This window comes from Dermochelys coriacea, chromosome 3, assembly GCF_009764565.3.
Source record: "Dermochelys coriacea isolate rDerCor1 chromosome 3, rDerCor1.pri.v4, whole genome shotgun sequence".
Lineage (NCBI taxonomy): Eukaryota > Metazoa > Chordata > Testudines > Dermochelyidae > Dermochelys > Dermochelys coriacea.
This window is the reverse complement of record NC_050070.1, coordinates 2,670,844-2,696,227: the sequence shown is the minus strand read 5'-3', so window position 1 is coordinate 2,696,227 and position 25,384 is coordinate 2,670,844. Positions and strand designations below refer to the sequence as shown.

General features: G+C 43.7%; 1 protein-coding gene across 14 annotated transcripts in view; it reads left to right on the top strand.

Moving 5' to 3' along the window:
* ASXL2 (ASXL transcriptional regulator 2) overlaps window positions 1-25,384 on the top strand; it is a 236,576-nt gene that overhangs the window by 52,143 nt on the left and 159,049 nt on the right. For 7 of the 14 annotated variants that reach the window (XM_038393803.2, XM_038393796.2, XM_043509986.1 and 4 more), the window contains 2 exons: window positions 20,381-20,463; window positions 23,785-23,787. In XM_038393803.2, the coding sequence (XP_038249731.1) occupies window positions 20,381-20,463; window positions 23,785-23,787 (86 nt within the window). The remainder of the gene's footprint in view (window positions 1-20,380; window positions 20,464-23,784; window positions 23,788-25,384) is intronic. The other 7 variants (XM_043509997.1, XM_038393797.2, XM_043509989.1 and 4 more) reach the window with 1 other exon arrangement.

The window sequence follows — 25,384 nt, the reverse complement described above, 5'->3', positions numbered from 1 at the left end:
GAGGATAGCTCACCAGTTGTTCTGGCCTGGCATACACCAGGAGGTGAGGGATTATTGTGCTTCCTGCCCTAAATGCCAGCAGGGCGGACCAAAAGGGGTACGCAGGGTCCCTCTCATACCTCTCCCTGTGGTTGGCGTACCGTTTGAATGAATTGGCATGGATCTCATGGGACCAGTTCAGACAGGGAACCAGTTCATCCTTGAACTGGTCAATTATGCAACACACTATCTCGAGGCCATTCCCTTACGCAGGGCTATGGCCCTTAACATCGCGATGGAGCTAGTGAAGATTTTTGCTCAGGTTGGAATACCCAAGGAGATCCTAACCAATCAGGACACCAATGTGTCCTCTAAATTGGTAGCGGAGTTGTCGCCTCATGAACATTCGGACCCTCAGGACTTTGGTTTATCACTCACAAATGGATGGGTTAGTCAAACGCTTTAACGGAACCCTCAAGTCAATGGTCTGCATGTTTGTAGAAGACGACCCCTGACATTGGGACGCCTTATTGCCTACCCTACTGTTCGCTCTATGGGAGGTCCCACAAGCCTCAACCGGGTTCTCTCCCTTTGAACTCCTCTATGGGAGACAAACTGGGGGCATCTTGGATCAAGAGGACGGGGAGGCACAAGAAACACAGGTCCTGGGAATCACCCATACGTGTTATGGTTCCAGGAGCACTTGCAAGCCTTAGGCGCCTTCGCTCAAGAGAACTTGTTACGAGCTCAGTGAACCCAGGAGCAACAACATTACAAAGGTATGAAGGTACGCCATTTTGAACCTGGACACTGGGTTCTACTAGTATTGCCCACCACCGAATCAAAGCTTTTAGCCAAGTGGTAAGGCCCCTTTGAAGTGTCTTGCTGGGTAGGACCAGTAGATTAGGAAATCAGGCTACCAGGGTGATGGAAAGAAGTACGCACGTATCATGTGAACTTGTTGTTGAAAGCCTAGAAGGACAGAGAGGCCTTATTCATTGCACCCTTCCCCCCCCCCCGAATTGGAACTGGGACCATTAGTATGAGAACCCCTAGACCTAGGGCCAGGGATAATTGGTGAGGACCTCAGCCCCAAACAACAAGTACAGCTACAATGTCTCATACAGGACTTCCTGGATATCTTGTCAATGCATCCAGGATGGACTGATGTCATAAGCCACCATATCATGACAACCCCAGGACAGAGGGTGAGGGTCTGTCGGCCCCTCCCCAGGAAGATGAGACGCGGTCCACCAGGAATTGGACATGATGCTTGAGATGGGAGTTGTGGAGGAATCTGCGTGAATGGCAAAGCCCAATCATTCTAGTCCCAAAACCCAACGGCACCATCTGCTTTTGCATTGATTTCCGAAAAGTCAATGCTATCTCCCAGTTTGATGCGTGTCCAATGCAACACATCAAAACTCCTGGAGCGACAGGGGGAGCCAAATATTTGTCAACACTAGATCTAACAAAGGGGTATTGGCAGATTCCCCTGACGCCAAACTCCAGGGCAAAGACTGCCTTCCCCATGCCATACGGCCTCTTCCAGTTCACAACTATGTCTTTTGGGCTACATGGGGGAGCCGCCACTTTCCAGCAGTTGATGAACAAAGTACTGCAGCCTCACGACCACTATGCAGCAGCGAATAGACGACAAGATGATTTATAGTGGCAGTTTGGAGGACCACCTTTGACACCTAACCAGTGTTTTCAAGGCCCTTTGGGAGGCGGGCCTCATGGCCAACCCCACAAAATGCCATCTAAGGCAGGAAGAGGTGATGTACCTGGAGTATATAGTGGAAGGAGGCAAGTTACGGCCTCTGATTGATAAGGTGCAAGCTCTAGCCCAGGGGTCCCCAAACTTGGTTTGTGGCTAGTTCAGGGTAAGCCCCTGGCAGGCTGCGAGACGCTTTGTTTACCTGAGCGTCCGCAGGTACGACCTCTTGCAGCTCTCAGTGGCCGTGGTTCACCGTTCCCGGACAATGGGAGCCGCGGGAAGCGCACCACTTTCCACGGTTCCCATTGTCTGGGAAACAGCAAACAGCGGCCGCTGAGAGCTGCAAGCGGCCGTACCTGTGGACGATCGGGTAAACAAAGCGTCTTGCGGCCCACCAGGGGCTTACCCTGAACAAGCCGCGAACCAAGTTGGGGAACCTCTGCTCTAGCCGATACGCCAACAAGAAGCAAGTGCGCCAATTCCTGGGATTGGCTGGATATTATCTGCCTTTTGTACCGGGCTTTGCAACAATAGTGGACCTCCTCTTTGACCTAACCAAAAGTTCCCAACTCCAGCAGGTGTGGTGGTCTAGTAAGTCCGAGGAGGCATTCCAGACCTGAAGAAACAGCTAGTGCAGGAACCAGTCCTTGCACATCTGGACTTCTCAAAGGACTTCATGTTGCAAATGGATGCCTTCGCAGTGGGAGTAGGGGCCATCCTATCCCAGGAAATCAGTGGGGAAGAACACCCCATATTCTATCTAAGCCATAAGTTGTTCCCTAGGGAAATGCACTATTTGACAATTGAAAAGGAGGCCTTGGCAGTAAAGTGGGCTATCAACACCCTATGTTATTATCTGCTCGGCCGCTCCTTCATATTGGTTACCGATCACGCACCACTCCAATGGCCGAACAGCATGAAATCCCAGGATTATGCATGGGTACCTCTCCCTCAAACCGTACAATTTCCATGTCTGTCATTGGCCAGGTAAGGCTCATGCCAACACGGACTTCTTCTCCAGGCTGGGAGGGGAAGAGAGGGAGATGGACCACTCATCGAGCTCTCTTAAGGGGAACGGGGCATGACGGGGTGTGCACTGGACAAGAGGGGTTTTCCACCACCCATCGTGTGGGGTTGTCCCGCCCCTCAGACCATGCTAGGCATGCTCTAACTGCTGCCTCAGTATAAAAGGGAGCATCCCAGCTTATTCTAAGCAGACTGCCGGAGGGGAAGGATCTTGGTCGGAGGCTCCAGCCTAAGAGCCATCATAGCCTTTGCCTCTGGAGACCCTGAGAACTGGAGACCCTGAGAACCGGACCAGAGGGCTGTAGCAGACAGAATCACAGGGAATCACCCATGCTGAGGAGCCTGGAAACCCTGATGCTCAATGGATTACAACTCCTGGAAATGAGGTAGGAAGTGACCCAGAGAGTGGAACTTCCCACCCGAGGTCACCCGGAACATAAGGGCCACCAGAATTGACTCTGGCTGCCGGGCCGTGCTGCCCTGAATGTAAGGGCTGCTGGAAGTGACTCTGGCCCCTTTCGGCCTAAAGGTAGTTGGGGGCTCTGTAACAGCGGTGGTGTCACGACCCTGCCCCAGTGATGGTGTCACGAAAGGGGGACAGGGTGTGCATACCCCCATGACATGTGTCTTACCCCAAACCCCCTAGCATGACATGCAAACAACTCTTGAGCACATGCTTACATATGACTTTGAACCTGAGCTCGCTTGTGTGGCTGGTAGTATTGGTTAAAGCACTTGTCTTGCTTTAAGGCATGCTCCTACTTACCCATTTTGCAATGAGAATGCAACTAAAGCATGTGTAGCTGAGCTTGGTTAGGTTGCCCTCCAATGCTATCCCACAAATCCTGGTTCCTGTATGTTCTGGCCCTTCTACTTACTCACTTGCTTCTTATACACTGAACGCTACCTGCTGGTTTATGTTCACCTGGCTAGCATTTAGTCCTTCATTCCATGCAGCCTACTTCAGTTTTTTAAAGCAGTTCAGCCCCACTCTACCAAACAGCTTACAAAATGCCCATCCAGCATGCTGGTATGTGGCCAGGTTCTGCTTAATCTCTGGTGTGAGTCATGCAGAAAGCCTGGTTTTGGGAGAAGCATCTGAAACCTGCACTTGTATAAGACCACTGAAAAGGCTTGTAGAAGTGGGGATCAGGCGAACTGGTGTCTATGCAAGGAGTACATCAAACATCTGAAAACCTTCTTCATTAAGGCTTAGGGTTGCAACAGTAAGTCTGGCAACTCCCCATCTACTTGTCATATTACAAGAGTTGGAACAGGTGCTCGCCATCTCCGCAAGCACAGAGCCCCCAGTGCTGCGTGACAGGTTTCAGAGCAGACAGTATGATTTTTAGATCTGAGGAAGAGGAGATAGGTATGGGACTGAATGAGACACAAGAGGGAGCAGAATCACAGGAACATGCTGGTGCATGAAGCAGCCCAGGATCAGATGTGTGGCTGGATGGGCTAATAGCATCTTGGATGTATTTTCCAAGGATCTGTTCAGGGATGGGCCTGGGAACAGTCTGCAGAGGAAGTGCTACTGGACCAGGAGGTAGAGCCGCAACTAGGTAAGTGGCAAATGACATCTTAATTATTCTGTGGGAAATTGCAGCATAATGGGAAGGATTTGTTTATTATGACCAATAACAGTTTTATGGTGGAGGATATTACATGCAATGAGGTAACTCAAGTTTTAGTGGAAGCCATGACCCTTCCCTGGCTCCGCTTTGCCCTCTCTTCATGTGATCCAAGATGGATTCCAAGAGGGTGGGGAAAAAAGCTAGCAATTCACTTTTACTAAATTTGTTTTAAAAAAAATTCAGGATTATAGGCTTAGTAAGCATGAGTGCATATTTCTGCATATAGTCCTTTCTTTGTAACTCTGTCATATCAGCAGACTGATAGAGAATTATATCATTATTTAGCCTGACAGCAGCATCCCATACTGTCTGGATTACAACTCTACATGACTCTGTTCAGTGGCCTTCTCCTGTCCATCTGATGTACACTGACCGAGCTGAGGAGAGATGGGGAAGATCAGTTCTGCTGTTCGCAAGCCTCTGCATCCTAGTTCAGGATCCTGTTAATGTTCCCCTTAATTTTCTCCCACTCCTGACAGGTGATCATGAGATCTTCTTTAGCAGAAGAAATTCAACATGATCAGTGAGATTTCTGGGAAGCGCAAACTTCCAGCAGCTTCCTCTGTAGCTTACTAGCCCTTTCCACTCCTTGATACTCTTTTCAGTCAGCGGGTGATGAAAAAATCTCCTTCTCATAGATGGAATTCCACCACTTGCCTGGAAAAGTTGCTCCATCCATTCTGGGACTTCCAGTAGTTGACTATCCTATAAGGCTTTCCCAGTCTGAAATAGTGTTAAAACCAGTACTGATAAAGGCCTCTGGTCTGATTGCCGTAACACCCACTTCCTGCCCCCAAACCAGGGCCCAGATGTTTTTTAAAATGAATTACATTTGAAATTGTTACTGTAGTGTCTTTGCAGGGACTTCCATCTCACCTGGGCTGAGGCAGCCACCCAGAGCTATTGGGGAGAGACCCCTGAACCAGAATGGAAAAAGGAAGAGGCTCACAGAGAACCTGTTGTATGGTTTTGTGTGCCTATTGGACAAACAGTTTGGTACTCAAAGTGTGAAGGAGGAGTGGGACAAGAGCAGGAGGAGAGATGTTGTGACTCTCTGTACCTCAAAGTAGCACCCTGGAACCCCCATATTCACCACTGTGAAATTATTGATATGTTATAGACAAAGTAAGCCTTATGAGGTATCATTTTGTAAGTCTTGATCTGTTGAACAATAGCCTGTTGGAATGTATATACTATCGTTATATGTGATATGAAATATTACTATGTGTTACTGAACTATGTTGTGAGGTTGGGAACACCCTCAACCAGCCTTTCAATTACAACAAAGGAGTAGCCATCAATAGCCAGATGGTGTTAATGGCTCATCAACAGACAATCCACTATCCTAGAGCAGTGGTCTCCAAACTGGGGTGCGCGAGATGATCCCGGGGGTGCGCGGCAGTAGTAGTGCTGCTGGACAGCACTCTATCGTTTTTGTTTTTTTCTTCAGCTGCAGCTCTGCTTGTCCATGGCTGGTGTTCCCCTCCGGCGGCACACCTGCAGCTGGTCTTCCGGTCGTCTTCTGTCAGCAGCGTGCCTGTGGCAGGTCACCTTGGGGGTGCACGAGCCAAAATTTGGAGACCACTGTCCTAGAGACTTCTCAGCTTATGCCACATATGCCATGGGGGCAGACTAATCCATACCACAGCAAAGATACTTTCTGCCATCTTGCTGAAACTATAAAAAAGACAGTGACCTCATCACTTGGCTTCCCCCCAACTGCAGTCTCCACACTTGGAAGAACATCTGGAGGACAAAGATTTTTGAACTGGGGAAGGGTGGTCACAGGTCCAGACTACCTTCCAGCCTGGATATGGAGAAATTGTAACCTGCTCGTATCATCTGTCAGGGTGAGGAAAGCTGTATCATTCGACTCTTGTTTAGACTAAAAGTTTAGGATTTAGAAAGCATGTTTACTGTTTATTTTTGTAAGTAACTATGCCTACCACTTATCACTTCACATCTATCTTTCTGTAGTTCATAAATTGGTTTTATATTTTATTTAAAGTAGAGTGTTTTGATGGAAGTGCTTGGGGAATCTCGGCTCCGGTTAACAAGGGCTGTTGCACTCGCACTACCCTTTGGCAGAGTGGCGAACGAGGTAATAAGCCTACATTGACCAGGATTCTGACCAGGATAAGACAGGACAGTTCTGAGATGCAAGGCTGAAGAGCTGGAGCCTCTCTATTGGTGGTTCATGAGTGGCTGGGAGATCATTCATGTAATTCAGTTGGGCATGTCCCTGCCTGTGGATGTTTGTGTAAGTGCAGTATGCGTCAGAGCTTTGTAGCTTAACATCAGCATCACAGTGTGAGAGGCAATACAGGTTGGTGGGATAGAAGGCTTGGTGGTCCCACTGTCCAGGTTGCACCCTGGGGACCTGTCCTGGAGTCCCCTGGTGATGCTCTGGAACTGCTCCCTATGAAGCCAGTGAGGATTCTGGTGTAGTCTCATCTCTGTGAGCAGACTGTCTCCAGGGCAAAAAGCTCACACGGCTTCCATCTTCCTGGGTCTGACCTCGGAGCATTCAGCATCCTCTGCCCCTCTGTGCGCTTCCCACAGTGAGTCCACCCAGGCAGGGCTCCTGGGGAAGCCAGAGGGTCCTGCACCCCAACTTAGCAGTCAGACGTGACTCTCAGCCAGTCTGTAAAAGAGGTTTATTAGACTAGAGGAACATGGTCTAAAACAGAGCTTGTAGGTACAGAGAACAGGACCCCTCAGCTGGGTCCATTTTGGGAGCAGTGAGCCAGACAACCACATCTGCACTTCACTCCACGTCCCCAGCCAGCCCCAAACTGACTCCCCCTCCAGCCCCTTCTCCTCTGGGTTTTGTCCCTTTCCCGGGCCAGGAGGTCACCTGATTCCTTTGTTCTCCAATCCTTTAGCTCTCACCTTGCGGGGGGGGGAGGACCCAGGCCATCCATTGCCAGGAGACAGAGTGTTGGCCATTTATGTACACTGGCCCTTTGCGCTGCAACAATTACACTCCCTTATCCAACCACCTGGAAACTTAAGAAATGCATGGAGGAAACTGAGGCATCCCTACAGTATTCAGAGGAAACATTAAGAACAGTCCCACTTCGTCACATCTCTCCCCCCTTCGAGACCGAACTGAGTGAGGTCACTTAAGCTGTGACCTGGGGAAGTTCGAACCCCCCGCCCCCCGAAACTGCTCCTCTCTGAGCCTTCACCACGCCTTGTCCTCATCAATCCCCCTTCGTTTTACTGCTCCCCAATCACTTACTGCAGGAAGCGCCATCCACGGGGTGCAGTACATCCCACCTCTGCCACTAGTTATCATGGAGTCCCTGGGCGATGCTCTGGAACTGCTCCCTATGAAGCCAGTCAGGACTCTGGTGAGGTCTCCTTTCTGTGAGCAGACTGTCTCCAGAGCAAAAAAGCTCACATGGCTTCCACCTTTGCTCTGCAACAATTACACTCCCTTATCCCACCATCTAGAGACTTAAGAAATGCATGGAGGAAACTGAGGCACTCCATCAGTATTCAGAGAAAACATTAAGAACAGTCCCACTTTGTCGCAGGACCCCATCACAGATGTGTCTTGTGTTTCCTTGAGCATGACCAAAGGATGAGGGATCAGGACTGAGTACAGCAGTTGAGATGTTTTGAGCGGCTGCTCACCCTGATGGTTAGGGCCCTACCAAATTCATGGTCCATTTTCACAGTCATAGGATGTAAAACATCACAAATTTCATGATTTCAGCTATTTAAATCTGAAATTTCATGGTGTTGTAATTGTGGGGTCCTGACCCAAATAGGAGTTGTGGGGGTGGTTGTAATTTTACTGTGTGGGGGGGGGGGGAGAAGGAGGGTTGCAGTACTGCTACCCTTACTTCTCTGCTGCTGCTGGCAGGGCACTGCCTTCAGAGCTGGGTGTCCAGCCAACGGCTGCCGCTCTCCGGCCACTCAGCACTGAAGGCAGCACAGAAGTAAGGGTGGCAATACCACAACCCCCCCTAAAATAATCTTGTGACCCTCCCGCAACTCCCTTTAGGGTCAGACCCCCAATTTGAGAAACACTGGTCTCCCCCATGAAATCTGTATAGTATAGGGTAAAGTTGTTCAAAAGACCAGATTTCACAGTCCATGACGTGTCTTACAAGGCTGTGAATTTGGCAGGGCCATACTGATAGCTGCCAGCCTGCAGCCCCCAGCTCCGGTGTATGAAGACTCTGCTCCGAGCTATCACATCTTGCAGCCATTGGAGAACAGTTGATTTGGATGGGCTATGAACAGCTCAGTGAACTGGAATGAGCAAATGTACCCTGTTCACACCACCCCTTTCAACCACGAACAACCTGTTCAAACAGGGGGAAGGAGACCAGTTAGACTGTACAGCTTACAAATCATATAGTGGTGTAGTTTTGCATACGATTGCACTTTTTAACCTTTTTAAATAGTTATTTGTGGACAGGCAGCAGTGATGTTTGAAATGGTTTTCAGAATACTTTTGATGATTTTAAGACATTTTTGGTGAACACATTGGTCTTGGAGTAGCAGCCGTGTTAGTCTGTATCCACAAAAAGAAAAGGAGGACTTGTGGCACCTTAGAGATACATCCGGTGAAGTGAGCTGTAGCTCACGAAAGCTTATGCTCAAATAAATTGAGCTGGAAATTGTATCCAGAGCTTTTAATGAAGTAACACTTGTTTTATAAACACACAAAATCAATTGCAAATAATAATAAATGTCAAATTATTTGCTATTTGACTACCACAGAACACAGCATTGCATTCCTCCTCGTGCATCATAGGGTGATATGAATGAAGAAGTAAGTACATATGTGGACAAGGCATCTTAGTGCCCTTGCTTGCCTGGACTCAACCCCAGTGATGACGGGTGCACTTTCCGGTTGCCTGTGCTAGGCTGACAAACCAACAGTGTCCTTGAGACTGCTCCAGGTGAAAATTCTTGCCTTTACCCTCACAGATATTGTGGTGTGCTGTGCCCTGTGCACAATATGGTTGACATTGACCACACTGGCATTCAAATGGTTTTGTAGGCAGCGCCATCTTGGCTTCAACATGCCAAATGTGTGTTCTAGCATCAGCTAAGTGTGTAATTAAACCTTCTGCTAGGTGCTCTGTGGTCAGGATACAATTTTATGAACTAGGGCAGTAGAGTGTAAAATGGCAGGAGGCACAGTCACCATGTTAATAACTCTTGTTTGGAATGAATAAGATCCCTATTTGTTCAAACAGGTAACTAATACTGGTGTGCTGATGAGATCTGGCATGCACCTTTCTTGCACATCCCATATTGATGATCCTGAACCTGTCTTTATGGTCAGCCAAAGCCTGCAGAATGATGTAGTGCTATTTACTCGTGACATATTCAAGGGCTTCTAATGGTGGGCAAACTGTGGGCACATGAGTGCCATTGATGTACCCAGGATAATTTGGGAAGCCTATTCTCTGAAAGCCAGCTGTTGTTTCATGCACATTAGCTATGTCTACCACCCATGGTAAACCACTGTATAATTGCCTCAAACTCCCACTACCATAGCAGTGACACTTGACTTGCCAATACTAAATGTTTTAACCATGGACCTGTAGCAGTCTGGGGTAGCAAGCTTCCTGGTTGCTGTAGTAACCTGATTCTGTACTGGTATGGTCTCCTTTGTTTGCATGTCCTGCTGCCGGAGGATTGGAACAAGCTCCTCACATAGCTCCATGACCCTATGATGATTAACATTTTATCAGTCACATGGAAGAAAACATAGTCATAACTGATAAAGTTGGCAGATGACCCAAAAATTGCGGAGTGGTAAGTAATAAAGGAGAGATCACTGATACAGAGCGATGTGGATGACTTAAGCTTTTTCTCCCCAATCACACTCCTACGTAGAGTGCTAATAAAGATCAAGCAGGACCATGCCTGGTTTAGACTAATAGCTTCAGTGTGGTGCTGCCAATACTGGTTCTCCTCTTGACTGGATCCTTGTGTTGACTCCAATCTTACTCCTGTTGCACCTGGATTTGATCTCTCAGGACCATGTTTGGCTGCTCCACCCAAATCTGCATTACCTTCATTCAATGTCCTGGAAACTCCATGGCTAAATCCTAAAGAAAAGGTTTGCTCAGAGCAAGTTCGCTAGATGTTACTAATTAGTAGAAAGCCCTCCACCAGGACTGCCTACCTATCAAAATGGAAGTGGTTCTTGATCTGGGCTTGCCAAACTGGAGTCTCACTGATGCATTCATCCATCCAGCATATACTCAACTATTTTTCTGAACCTGAAACAGCAAGGTTTAGCAATTTCCTCTGTCAAGTTTCATCTGGCAACAGTATTTGCTTTTCCTCCTTACATAGATAGCTATTCTGTTTTTTTTCAAATGACACGACAGTCAGATTCCTTAAAGGCCTGGAAAGGTTGTACTTTCAATTAGGAGAGCCCTTTCCCCCTTGGGGCTTGAACCTGGTCTTGTCTAAATTTATGGGACCACCATTTGAGCCTTTAGCAATGTGCTCCTTACTATACCTCTCCTGAAAAGTGGTTTTCCTAATTTTGCCATCATTTCTGCCAGAAGAGTTTCTGAACTGCGTTCCCTGATATTTGAGCCAAGATGTACATTCTTTAAAGATAAGGTATACTTATGGCCTCATCTGAGTTTCCTCCCTAAAGTAGTTTCAGATTTTCATAGCAATCAAACTACTTACTTACCTGCGTTTTTCCCAAAACCTCATGCAAATAGGAATGAAGGACAACACACATTGAACATTAGATGAGCACTAGCAATCTACATAAACAGGGCCAAACTGTTTCAGAGGTCCACTCAGCTGTTCCTGGCTATATTGGACAAAATGAAAGGTCTCCCAGTCTGCTCACAGACAACTTTGTCTTGGATAATTTCATATATCTGTACTTGTTATGAACAGGCAAATGTTTTACCACCAAGTAATGTGAATGCTTTGCTCAGCGCATCTTCTGAAAGCTGACAAACACCTATTGGCTTGTACTATATGAAATGAAAATTCTCTTAAGGTGATTAAAGCTGTTTCTGATCCTCTGGTTGGCTTATCTGTAACACTAAAAGATGGAAAAATCTGCAATACCAACAATGTGGTGGGAATCCTGTAGAGGATTGTATACTTGCTTTCGTTTAGAGTCAATATCTGGTTTAAACCAACAGTAGAAGCTCCTCAAACAATTAAACACTTTATTCAAGTAATAAAATTCTCTTTAAACCAGCATTGGGAGAAGGATGGAAACTGTTTAGTCTGATGGTGATGTCCCTGACTAGTGCTGGTATCAGTCTTTTATTTCCGGAACATCGCTACTGGCAGGTGGCTAAGAAATGCCAGTTTTAATCTAGAAGTTCCTTTTCAAAGCTGGTACAGTTTGGAGGTGGATGAATGCTGCTCATTTGGTGTGAATTTTCTAAACAGTGCACTGAGGTAAACAAGGTCAGCTTAGTTTTAAAACTGCGACAGTACTGATAGACATAAGACGAAAAGCCTTTTGGATAAAGCTGCCTTTGCCGAAGAGACTAGACAGAATTGCAGATCCAAGGCTATTCTTTTGAGCTGGCACGCAGCAGCTCTCTGAGCTGGTACTGTAGTTCTGAGAGGTGTGACCTGCTTCCATTCATCTCGGTAGACTCTTAATTTTTAAAATTTAATTGTACTAATTTTAAATATCCGTATTTTTCACCATTGATCAAAAAACACAAACCAGAGGAATGATCCTTTAATAAAAGTTCTGCACCGTGTATTGTGTATTATGTCTCAGGTTGGTATTGATATAAGCAGAGCTTTTTACCCCTACTTTAGGAAATATAGTCATAGAAATTTTGAAATAGAAAGTACCAAGTCTAGTCTAGTTGATTCCATCCTATCAGCCAATGCGGTATTCTGCACAGTGTATATTATTGTGTTGTCTATGTGGCTATAATTTGTGGCCACAAGATGTCACTCATGATTCACATTCGGATGTGCTATAGCTGGTTTCTGTGGCAGGAGGACAGTATATTCCTTAAAGGTAGCTATGAACTTAAGATGTAGGTGAAGCTATTCTCTCCCAACGTGGGATTTAAATGCATGCTAATGTCTGTCATGTTGGCATGTGTTTAAGGTTCAGTAAATGATGACTTTTCGCTACTGTTGTAGTACTTTATTTCCTTTTGTTTCCCCCCCTGTTTCTTTTTGGTCTCATTTGCTGATGCTTCCTTGCATGCTATCATGTTTGTATTGATGGTGGCACTGAAAAACTCAATTGTTATTTCAGGTATTGATACCCCTGCAGAAGAGTCCTGTGTAGCAGAACTTCATAATGAGCCTTTTCCTCTTCCTTATAAAGTTCCTGCTGAGAAGGAAGTTGTTCCTGGCAGGGTAAATCTGAGACATAGCAGCTATTGTCTTGAAGTGAAATTAGCAAATATTGTCTGCCTTTTTTTCTTCAACAAGAGAGAAAATAGCCCCATTTCATTAAAGTGGGTGTAGAATGTGCAATATACGCAGCAAGTTCTAACACTTACAGTAATGGGAATTTTAGAAGCTTGCACTTGTTTTGTAATTGTGCTCTGCTTTTGCTAGTCACTGTGGATAACTAATTATGCTTTGAAGATGGGGGGAGAAATATGTGATTTCCAAAGTAGCATTATCCTGAATCATAGTGACCACTGTACTTTCTCTGTCTAGAGCTATCTGGTGTTACTATTTGATAGTATACAGTGAGGTTGTAGGTGTGTGGTCCCAGGATATTAGGGAGACAAGGTGGGTAAGGTAATATCTTTTGTAGGACCCACTTTTGTTGGTGAGAGAGAGCGAGACACGCTTTTGAGCTTCTTCAGGTCAGGAAGAGCTCTGTGTAAGCTCAAAAGTCCCTCTCTCTCTCTGGCTGTGACTACGGGGGGAGATCGATCTAAGTTGCGCAATTTCAGCTATGTGAATAACGTAGCTGTAGTCGACGTACTTAGGTCTACTTACCAAGGGGTCCACGCTATGCTATGTCGATGGGAGACGCTCTCCCATTGACTCCCCTTGCACTTCTTGTTCAGGTGGAGTACAGGAGTCGATGGAAGAGCGAACTGTGGTCAATTTAGCGGGTCTGCACTAGACCTGCTAAATCAATCGCCGCACGTTGATCCCCTGGTAAGTTAGACAAGTCGCCCCCCCACCCCCAACAGAAGTTGGTCCAATAAAAGATATTCCCAAACCCACCCTGAATTTATGGCTTTTTGCAACAATTTATAATCCATTTAAACCCCCCCCCCATATTCATTCTCTCTCTCTCTCTCTCAACACACACACTTAAGCGCGCCTCCCCACCCTGTTTTTTGTCCTTTCACCCTATGATTGGAGGGGTGTTAACAGGCCATATCACCATTCATCATAATTGTCTACAGTAAAGACTGGTGCAAACAATAATGCTTCTGCTACTTCACAGTTCTCTTTAGTTGTCCTCCTTACCACTTAGTGTACAGGTCCAACAGTCATATATTGTTATCTTTTGTATTGCTGTGTGTGTGCGTGCATGAATGCATGCATGCGTGCATGCATGCATCTGAGTTCCTGTGTAAAACAGACCATAGAGTTTTATCCAGTAACTCTTCCATGAAGACCTGTAACCTGTGGTTGAATTAAAGCATATTTTCTAATCTTGATTTTGAAGGCTCAAAGCGATGAAGCCACTACATCCTTTGGTAAATTGTTCTAGTGGTGGTTTACCCTTATTGTTACAAATTTGCATGTTTCATTTTCGGTTAGAATGTATCTAGCTTCAGTTTCCAGGCATTGGATTGTCTTTTATATCTGTCTGCTAGATTAAAGTGCATGCTATTTTCTGCCTTCATTGGTACTTCTGATCCAGTCACCTCTTAAACTTTTGATTGATGAGCTAAATAGACTGGGCTCAAATGTCTCACTGTATAATAGCATGTTTTCCAGGCTTAAAGTCATTCTTGTGATTCATCTCTGAACCCTATCCAATTTTTCAATATTTTTAAAGTGTTGACACTAGTATTGAGTACAGTTTTCCAGCAGTGATTATGCCAGTGCTCTGTACTGTTTGATGTTCTTGTATTTATACATCCAAGGATTGCATTACTATTTTAGCCCCAGCACTATGCAATGTGCTAAGACCTGAAAAGGTTTAGAAAAACAACCTGTATTCTGTATGTTTATCTTGATAATATGAGGAATATCAAAACTTGTTTTCCCTCTTCTTGGTCGATGTTTCCTTTGAATGGCATATGGTGAGGGAAGGAGTTTTCTCATCAGGAATTGAAGGGATGTAAGTGTTGAATCTTTGGGAGAAAAATTCAGACTCTTAACCACCTCCTATATTCCCTGGAAAATTCTGTGCATGGACTAAAGGACTGTTGGAATGAGAATATGGCATAACAAATATCAAGAAAGTGAACCAAAGAGGGGAAGATGAGATGAATTTTTTATTTGAAACAGAATTATTTTGGTCTTCGACAAACATCAGAACATAACATAAGAATGGCCATACCGGGTCAGACCAAAGGTCCATATAGCTCAGTGTCCTGTCTTCCCACAGTGGCCAATTCCAGGTGCCCCAGAGGGAATGATCAGAACAGGGAATCATCAAGTGATCCATCCCGTTGCCCATTCCCAGCTTCTGGGAAACAGAGGCCAGGGACACCATCCCTGGCTATCCTGGATGAACCTATCCTCCATGAATTTATCTAGTTCTTTTTTGAACCATGTTATAATCTTAGCCTTCACAACATCCTCTGGCAATGAATTCCACAGGTTAACTGTGCGTTATGTGAAGAAATACTTCTTTTTTTGTTTTTTTTCAAACCCGCTGCCTGTTAATTTCATTTAGTGACCCATAGTTCTTGTCTTTTGAGAAGGAGTAAATAACACTTCCTTATTTACTTTCTCCACACCAGTCATGATTTTATAGACTTCTATCATATTCCCATTTCGTAGTCTCTTTTTCCAAGATGAAAAGTCCCAATCTCATTAATCTCTCCCCATACAGAAGCGATTCCATACCCCTAATTTTGTTGACCTTTTTCTGAACTTTTTCCAATTGCAATAGATCTTTTTTGATATGGGGTGACCACATCTGCACACAGTATTCAAGATGTGAACGTACCATGGGTTTCTTATAGAGGCATTCCAAACACTGTTAGTTTTATCAACTGCCGCTGCACATTGCACAGGAAACAGCAGAACACTAGCTTATTTTCCCTTTTGCCTGTCATCTTTGATTTATATTCCATAAAGCCCTTCATGGTTTAGATCCTTGCTTCTTGTGCTTTGAGCATAAGAATATAGAATGGCCATACTGGGTCAGACCAATGGTCCATCTAGCCCTGTATCCTATAGTGATTGGAGTCTCAGGGGGGCCATGCTGAGATAGTTGCGACTGCTCAGTAAGGTAAACCCCAAAGAATGGGATAGACAATTCCCCAAACTATTAGATTAATCAAGCCAGCAACAAAACAGCTTCCACAATACCTTACTGGTTACCCGGAAGCCAAAAACACAGGTCCCTTCAAACAATCCAGCCTTGAGCTCCCACCCAGGCAGCTAAGTCAAATATGATGAGGATTACAGAAAATCTTATTCATATAAAAAGGTCTACCAAGCCCAAAGAATTGGACGCATTACCCACATCACGTTAATGAATATCTCAGATTTTACCCAAATACATGCTTACAGCCACTTGTTGTTAAGTAAACTAAGGTTTATTAAAAAAGGAGAGAGTGAGTATTGGTTAAAAGATTATATATACAGACATGAATAAAGTTCTTAGGTCAGTTTCATAGTAGAGATGGTTAGCTTTAGAGTTGCAAAGAGTCCTTTCAGAATCGGTTCAAGTTATAGCCCAGTGTCCAACATCAGGAGACCTCAGTCTTGTGACTGATTAGGCTCTTGACAGCAGACATTTCTTGGGTGAAGAACAGTGACTTTGAAGTAACCTCCTATATTCTAAGGACCACTGGTAATTAGCTGCATGGATTAGTATAAGGCAACTGCCCATCTCCTGCCATTTACAAGTAGTTTATTACATACGTCAAAGAGAATGAAGACCATGATATTACCACATTTATAGTTTCTCTAAATGTTAATATTTCCTTTTGATCTTTGAACTAATAGAATACAGTGACAGACAGTAACCATTTGGTTATATTGTTAATCTCTAATAAGATATAGATAAACATAGACTACTACAATCACTATCTTCTTCTAATTTTTTAACAATGTCTTTGCTAACTATTTATAAGGTATAGCCCTAATTACACTTTATATACTTTCCTAATATGTCTTTAAAGGTAGAATTTGGGGTCAGTTAGCCTGCAAGTTGCTAAACCTTTTTTGGCCCTGTGTCACACCTGTCTTCTGACAGTGGCCAATGCCAGGTGCTTCAGAGGGAATGAACAGAATAGACAATAACTGAGTGATCTGTCCCCCATTGTCCACTCCCAGCTTCTGGCAATCAGAGGCTAGGGACACCCAGAGCATGGGGTTGCATCCCTGACCATCTTGGCTATAGCTATTGATGGACCTGTTCTCCATGAACTTATCTACTTATTTTTTGAATCCTGTTATAGTTTTGGCCTTCACAACATCCCCTGGCAGGGAGTTCCACAGTTGACTGTGTGTTATGTGAAAAAGTACTTCCTTTTGTTTGTTTTTAGACCTGCTGCTGATTAATTTAATTGGTTTAACCCTAGTTCTTTGATTTTCATTGAAACAACTTACCAAGGGTTGTGCCATCATGGTCTTATTCATTCATTCAAAAAGAAAAGGAGTACTTGTGGCACCTTAGAGACTAACAAATTTATTAGAGCATAAGCTTTCGTGAGCTACAGCTCACTTCATCGGATGCATCCGATGAAGTGAGCTGTAGCTCACGAAAGCTTATGCTCTAATAAATTTGTTAGTCTCTAAGGTGCCCCAAGTACTCCTTTTCTTTTTGCGAATACAGACTAACACGGCTGCTACTCTGAAACCTGTGTTCGTTCATTCATTCATTCATTCGTTCATTCATTCATTCGTATTATCATAGCACCTAGGAGTCTGTCTTGAACCAGGACTCTTAATAAGGATTGCTTCTGAAGCAGGAACTCTCTCTCTCACTCACACTGTCACGCATTTTATAACACTTCATGTTGGCAATACTTGGAAATTATTCATTTTCTGGAAGCAGTGAAGGAATTGAACATCCATTTCACTCGGTGCTGTCTAGGTACTCTTAATTGATTCTGTCACTATATTCTCTGAGTACCTAGCACATATTTAAAAATACAAATATCAGTGTCTTTCTTCCTTCCCACTCAGTAGGAAAAACTATTTCACACACACACAAGACACTATAAAATTAGACAAAGAGATTATTGCGGGAAAGCCAAGTTGAAGACACAAGGTTTGCATTTAGTTCTGAATTGGATGAGTTTAGCAGTTATTTTTAATTCTTCTGGTAGCGAATTTCACAGCTGATGTCCTGCTCCTTTTAAAGTTGTTTCCAGTGCTCATGAGCCTCTCTTTTGATAGGCAGTTAGCTGTATTCCACTGCAATAATGTCATGGTTTCAAAGAGAGATTTGACTGGGATGATAACACTGACCTGTGTTGCTAAGCAAAATGGCTGCTGCATTTTGTACCAGTTGGAGCTTTTTCAGGATGTGACTTTATTCTGTAGAAGAACTGCAGTCATTGAACATGTGGATTGCTGTATCTGGATCTACTTCTGATGAGATGGGACACAATCTTATTCCATCTAGAATTGTGCATCAGTGTAGAACATTTACCATTCTGGAGGAAGGAAGAATATTTATAGTATCTTTTGAAACATAGTTTTTTCTCTTTTCACCCTTTCTCCTCTTCCCATCCCCCCTGGTGGTGATTTGGGTAATCTGTCTGTACATCTTATGAATTCTGGTTGGTATTATGAAGCTGTTACAGCAATTTTCATAGTATTATTGAATAACTTCTGTATGTGGATTCTGTCATAGGCTGACAGGGCTGTATCACATCTCTGCTAGACTAGGGACAATTAAATCTAAATGGTTGGCTATTCAGATGGAACCATCTTGGGACAATGGGGTTAGCTCAAGCCTCAGAGAACCAATCTTCTTCTACCCCTCAACAGGTGACTGGCATTTAGAGCAGTGGAAAATCTCTAGCAATAGAACAAAGGAACCAGATGTTGGTGTTGCCACATATAAACTTGAAGGACTCAGAAACAAGAAGCTTTGGGCAGGAAAAGAAGTGGGGGGTATGCTTTCATAGCAGAGAGGGCTCAGTTCAGCTGTGTGACCAAACAAGGTCAGAAAACACAAGCTGCGCTAGAGGGGAAGAAAAGCTACATGGGTCAGAAGTCAAGCCATGAGCTGCAGAAGAGTCTTGGACATCTGCAGAGGACCTGGACCCCTGCCCAAAGTATACTCCAAAGTGTTGAGGAAGGTGAAACAAGGAGTGTGTAGGGTTTATTATTTTTATGTAGATCTGTGTATTTCTTGTGCTACAAAAGAAAGAACAGTAATGTTTTAGAACCCAGTGCAAAGTATTTTATGTGTTACAGCTATCATGTGCAGTTGTATTAATTTTGATGGACTATATGGGCTCAAAGAGTCAAAGGTGTTAATGTGACCCTGTCACAGTTCAACATTCAACAGTTGTATATGAAATTTCAGATACATAGGCATCAGCTTGCTTAATACCATGGCAAACACACTAGGAAATTCATGTTAGAGGTTAAAGGTTAGAAATGTATTGATTGAAACACAAAAGGAAAAGAATTAAAACACAAGCATTGAAATGGGAATTGAGTGATTATGCAAAAACAAATTAATGAAAACCTGTCAACTTCCTCAATAATTGCTAGAGTAGATCTTTTAGAAAAACATCCAATCTTGATTTAAAAATTGTAAGTGATGGTGGATACTTCATGACCTTGGAAATTGTTTACCAAATTTATGTCTTGTTTGTGGTTGGCTGTTACAACAGGGCCCCTTGAAGAGGTAAACTGTAAATCAGAAATCACACACCTTAAGGTGGAGTTCTGGGAGAAGGTATGCTTAAGCCAATGATCCCCAAACTTATTTGTCCGTATCCCCCTTACCTGGTCCACATCTCCTTGGTTAGGAGCTGGGGCTGGGAGCGAGGCTGGCACTGCAGCTGGGGCTGTGGCTGACAGCAGGGCTGGAGTGGAGCTGGGGGCAGAGCAGGGCTGGTTGGCTCTCCCTCCCTGCCCCCCCCCCCCATCGGAGCTGGCCCTGGTGCCCCTCCCTGAACATTATTCCATGCCCACCTAGGGGAGTGCGCCCTAGAGTTTGGGGACCACTGTCTTAAGCTATGGGGGCAGGCCTGAAGATTCTAGGGACAAGGCGGTTGGACTGTGAGGTCTTACCTCTCAGGTGGAGGTGCTAGAGGATACGAACCCTGAAAGTGTGCCTAAAGTCTCCCAAGATAGGGATAGTGCATGGACTCTGTTCAGATAGAATCATAGGACTGGAAGGGACATTGAGAGGTCACTTAGTCCAGTCCCCTGCACTCATGGCAGGACTAAGTATTATCTAAGCTTAAAGAGCATGGGAACCAGTGGTCAGTTCCGTCACAGCAGTCTGAGTTTCCACTAGAAGGTGTTCATCTAGCTCGTGATGCTTCCTTCCCCCGCTTCACTTTCGTGTACATGCTAAAACAGGCATCCTGCTGTTTTTCAGTATACAACACTATTTTGCACTTGGAAGTTTTTTTTCTGAAGGTGTAGCCTATCAGATTTGTCCATCCACTTAAGTGAGAACTAAAAATCCCAATTACTTTAAAATTTAAATGGTAAAAAGAAATTTGAAGCTATGCAGTACTTTAATCTATTGCCATGACTTGCAATTATAGTCTCAGGTGAAAGGGATAGGGAAGAGATTCCTGCAACCCATTAATTCCTGTCTTCTAGTGTGCTCCCTGGAGACATGAAAAGTGTTAATTGTGGATTTATTTAGGAGAAGATGCTTTGTTTTGTGAAAAATTGCAAATAAGTAATTTTGCCTTCTTCATCTGTTTATGTATGCCAGGTCCTGGAGAAATATCCCAATACACCTATGAGCCATAAAGAGATTCTTCAAGTTATCCAGAAAGAAGGACTGAAAGAAATCAGGTGAGTTGCTCTACCATTCAGTCCTATTTTGTGCATTTTTTGTTACTAAAGATAAAATTGTAAAATTTTCAAGTTCATGGACTTAAGCCCTTAAATTCTATTTTATTAAATGATTCCTGAGTGACTTAGTGTTGCGATTTTACTCCAAGTGATTCATGCAGTTCATAATTTGTTTCTAAGGAAGCTCTATTTGTCTTGTTCTGCAGCCCTTGTAATTGCTCATAAAAAGGGACGTGCTCTGGTATTTTAGGCTCCAATCTTATTGGGATAATCTTTTTAATGCAAAACTGAAAATTACTATACTAGCTTTTATTAACTTATATTCACTGTTTCAAATCTGGAATGCAACATTTTTATGGAGTGTTTTTAGCTCAGATATTGCCACATTGTACCAGTGCAGAACTCTAAAGAAAAATTAACTAGAACTAAAACATGAAACTGACTTTTTTTCCCCCCTTAAAAGAATCCCATCATGGCTGGCTGTGAGACTTTGCTAGTCCTGGGTTCTTCCCTTACAACAGATCTATGAGAGTGAGCATGACAGACCAGAACAAGCCTCTTCTCGGAGTGCTCCCATGAGTTCAGCCTCAGCGCTCTAGGACTGGTAAAAAGGCTGTTAGGGAAGGAAAGAGCATAAAACTAGGTCACTCTCACCCAGTCCTCATAAGAAAAAAGCAGAGGTATCTTCATGCTGCCTTTTTAAACAGCTCAAGGCTGAAAATGAGTTCTGTTGGCATCCCCTCGGGTACCAATCACTGTGCTTTGGTACATGCCTTTCGTGCATGTCTCACCTGGCAGAATCCTTGGCACTGAAGCTCTTGGTACTGACATCATTGGTATCCGGGACCCTGGTACTGATGGCCTTCATCTGTTTGCCCTCGGTACCATCTTTCCCAGTAGCAAAAGCTTCCACAGTATTGGGTGGCCTCAGTGTCAGCTCACCCTGAATCGCCACTGCTCTCCTCTGTGGTGAGAATACCATTCATGCTACTAACCACTTGCACCGTTATGGTATCAAGTTCTTCTTCAGTGCCAGCCACAGTGGATGCTGTGGTTTTGCGTGGGACCCCAGTTAAGGTAGTCTCTAAATCTAGAGGAGGAAATACTCATTCTCCTCAGCCTCTGAGCATAGCAGGGAGAGGTATTGCTCCAGCCACTCTTCAAGGTCCCAATAATTTGATCTGTGTAGCTCTGACAGGGAATCTAGAGCACTTTATTATTTCCCGACATCTAGGGGTTCAAAAGACAAGCATTCTCCATGGTATTGGCCCTCCTGGCCCTTTACCCCTATTACCAGTTATGGCATATTGTGGAATTATAGCCTGCTAGGAAGCCAGCTTCTGCAACTCAATCTAGCCTCAGGTCTCCTCCTCTCACAAAACACAGGGGAATGCTTCAAGGACCTTAGAGAACAGTTACTGAGCAATTACAGGAGCAAGGCTCTCAGGAAGAGGATCTGCATGCTGAAGAACTTGTACGAGCAACTATTTCTTCACTGGACAAGAGCATTCACCTTCTTTATCAAACACAAAACTTGATGATTACAAGGCCTTTCATTTGCAGTTTTGCCAAATTACAGACACCCCTGAAATAGTAGTGGAAGTTCTCCAGGAGAAATCCCATAACTCCTGGACGCTTTTCATGGATCTCTACCTTGAACAGTTGGCAATGCCAATGAACAAGTGACTTCTGGAATCAGCTATACAGGTCTGGCAGACACCAGCATCCCCAATGCCTACATTCGAAAGAGCTGATAGACACCAAGTCCCATTATCAGGATTTGAGCAGTTCTGCATGCATCCTGTTCCAGCCTCTTTAGTTGTGGCTGCAGTCCATGAATGAACCAGACAGCAGGGATCACGAATGTCTATGCTTTGAGTAAAGAAACAGAGAGATTGATTATTTGGACACACAAATTACTCTTCAGCCAGCTGCAAATGAGAATTGCCAATTACTGGACATGTTTATTGGGCTAAATATGATTATTTAAATTGGCACTGTGCTTCTAAATTCTTGGACAAACTCCCCCTTGACAGCAAGAAGGAATTTAAGTTTCTTGCTCCTGAGCGTCAGATGGTGGCATGCTCCTCTCTCTAGGCTTCACTTCTTAAAGGTTCTTGAGTAACATTAAGATCATTAGGTGCCTCCTATCCTATGCCAAGGAGGAAGCAGGTCAGGCCACAGAGTTACTAGACCCAGGAAAGGCCATATGAACCTCCTAAGAAGAGACAGATACCAAAGGAAACCTTCTGCCTCCTCCTCATCGGTTGCTCACCCAGCAACCTCACTAAGGCAGCCAATTTGATTAATTGGTTGGGAATTCTGTTCTGGAGGATCATTTTTCTCATTCCCTGCTTCTGGAAATACTATTTTATTTTCAAGGAGCCTGGAATCTTATCGCAATAGATGGTTGGGTTCTGAGGAATCATAGAGGGTGGGGGTAAGCTATACAATTCTAGACCCTCCCTATTTCTGCACCTCCTTACCCCATCCCTTTTCAGGAATGCCTCTCATAAGAGACTATTATCAGGAGATGATGGAGTCAATTCTAAGTTGTGGAGCAGTGGAAGAAGTGCCTCTGGAACACAGAGAGAAGGCTTTACTCCCATTATTTTCTAATATCAAAGAAAAATGGGAAAGGTGCCCAATTCTGGATTTGATATAGCTAAATACCTTAATCTGCTGATTCAAATTTGGGATGGTAACATTAGCCACCATAATCTCCTTTTTAGAGCCACAGGACTGGTTCATGGCTCTCAACTTCCAAAATGCCTAGTTTCACGTAACAATCTATCCAGCTCACAGAAAAAAATTCTTGAGGTTCCAAGTGGGTAATTGCCACTACCAATACAGAGTTCTGTAATTTGGACTATCAACAGTGCCAACAGGCTTTACAAAATGCCTGGTGGTGATGGTGGTTCACCTGAGACAGCATGGAATCTAGGTATACCCATACCTCAATGATTGGCTCATTCAAGGGAAATTATCACAGCATGGGGATGACTGCATTTATTGGAGATCCCAGCGTTTCACCTACCTGAGTCTCAGTCAACAAAGAGAAGTCATTGTTAATACCTATCTAGAGGATCGAGCTCATTGAGTCAGTACTAAATTCCACAGTGGCCTCTAAAGTCTAATAAACTTTAAATTTTTTGGGAACTTAATGTGAAGTTCCTGGAGTGGCTGCTACTATTACAGGCTGTCTCAGACAGAGCTCTGGTTTTGTAAATAATAAAATTAGGGCATGATAGTGAAATATTTGTTTTGTTATTAGATTCCTTCATTTTTACATTTTATTGAGAAACTGGCTTAAGGGGCCAGAAGGTTTCAAAGATCCTGAGATTTTTAGAGGCATTTTTTGGCCATGTTTAATTATCCAATGCCTGGCAGACAGTAGGATAGCATAGGCTACCTTCTGGGTGTATTTCAAACATAGTTGTTAACTTGTCTTTTTTTTTTTTTTTTTTTTTTTTTTAAAGATAAGCATTTATTCTTCCTTCCTTCCGGAATGGGATTAGCCAAAACTGTAAATTCTTCTCAGCTCTAAAATCTTCCCTTTTTTTATCATCAGTGGAATGGAGACTCTTAAGCAGTTCTCATTTAGCAACCACATTGTATGTGTGATTCCCAGTCTGATACAAGTCTTGAAGTCAAGAACAGAACAAGAACAAAACATAAGACCCATGTTGGACCTTTTAGCATCCTGAAAAAGCTGAGTAGAATTTGACAATTTGATTCTTCTTTGTTCAGGAGCTTCTTTGTGGAAGGTAACAGTCTCTATTATTAGATGACAGGAATGGAATATTGTACTTATGATGAACTTTCTGTACTATCTCCAGAGACTTTACTGTGCCTTCATTTCTTGAGCACATAGTTTCCTTGCTCATCAAAAGCATCCTGGATTTTTTTTTTTCTGGTTTGTTTGAAATCTGTAGGTTGTTGCTCAATTCTGGGCATAAACTGTTTTATTTCAGACTATAAAATATTCATGGTAAAAATTTGTGTAGATAACTCCTCTGTGATGCTTATTTAGCTTTGATCTCAAAGGTTGCATACCCACAAAGTTTCATGGTTCTTAGGCCATTAGAAGCTTTTAGATTTGATATCAACTCATGGCAGTTTCATTTTTATAATCCTTAGTGTGTAGCTTCAGCACCTCCAGGGATGCTCCAGAAAACCTATTCATGGTTCCAGCAGCTTGATGCTAAAAGAGTGCCCAGGGTATCGTATCTGGATGAGTGGCTAGGTAAAGGGAATTATTGTAATCCAGGCTCAAAGGTGTGTATCAGGTGTGATCCCTTCTCCTAATCACTGGTTGCATCTCAGTGTTTATGCCCTATGAGAGCATGGGTCAACCCCAGGGTTAGTCAGGTCTTTAATCTTGACACATGTATCAGCATACCTCAAACAATCTTTTCAAATGATGATCTGTTAATTAAGCCTTCTTTTTTCTAATTAATATTCTAATGGTCATTCCTGGTCCCAGGAATGTGCCTCCAAGATTATACCTCCTTAGTCTTTTAGCAAACAGTGAGCTTTCTCCTAATGAAGTAAATCAAGTTTTGTCATTGATCTTAAAGGGAACATACGCAGGTCTGTGATCTTGAAAACAAACTCTTGATGGTGGTAGCAGTGCAAATCTTGTAAATGAACACTTGTACAGAACCTGATGTACAAGGTCCTCATGAATCCTAATTGTACTAAGACCGTTTTAGAGTATTGGCTCTTTAGTTATAGATTCTAGCCAAATTCCTCAGTCTAAAGCAGATTTGATCAGGATTTAAATCTCTGGGTTTGAGTTCTTATTTTGTTGTAGAGCCTTCAATGTTTAAGGTGGGACGAAAGTCCTCTCAGCAATAAATCTAGCAAGTGTCTTAAACATGATAGCAGACTACATTGCCAAATGGATCCAGCAAAGTAT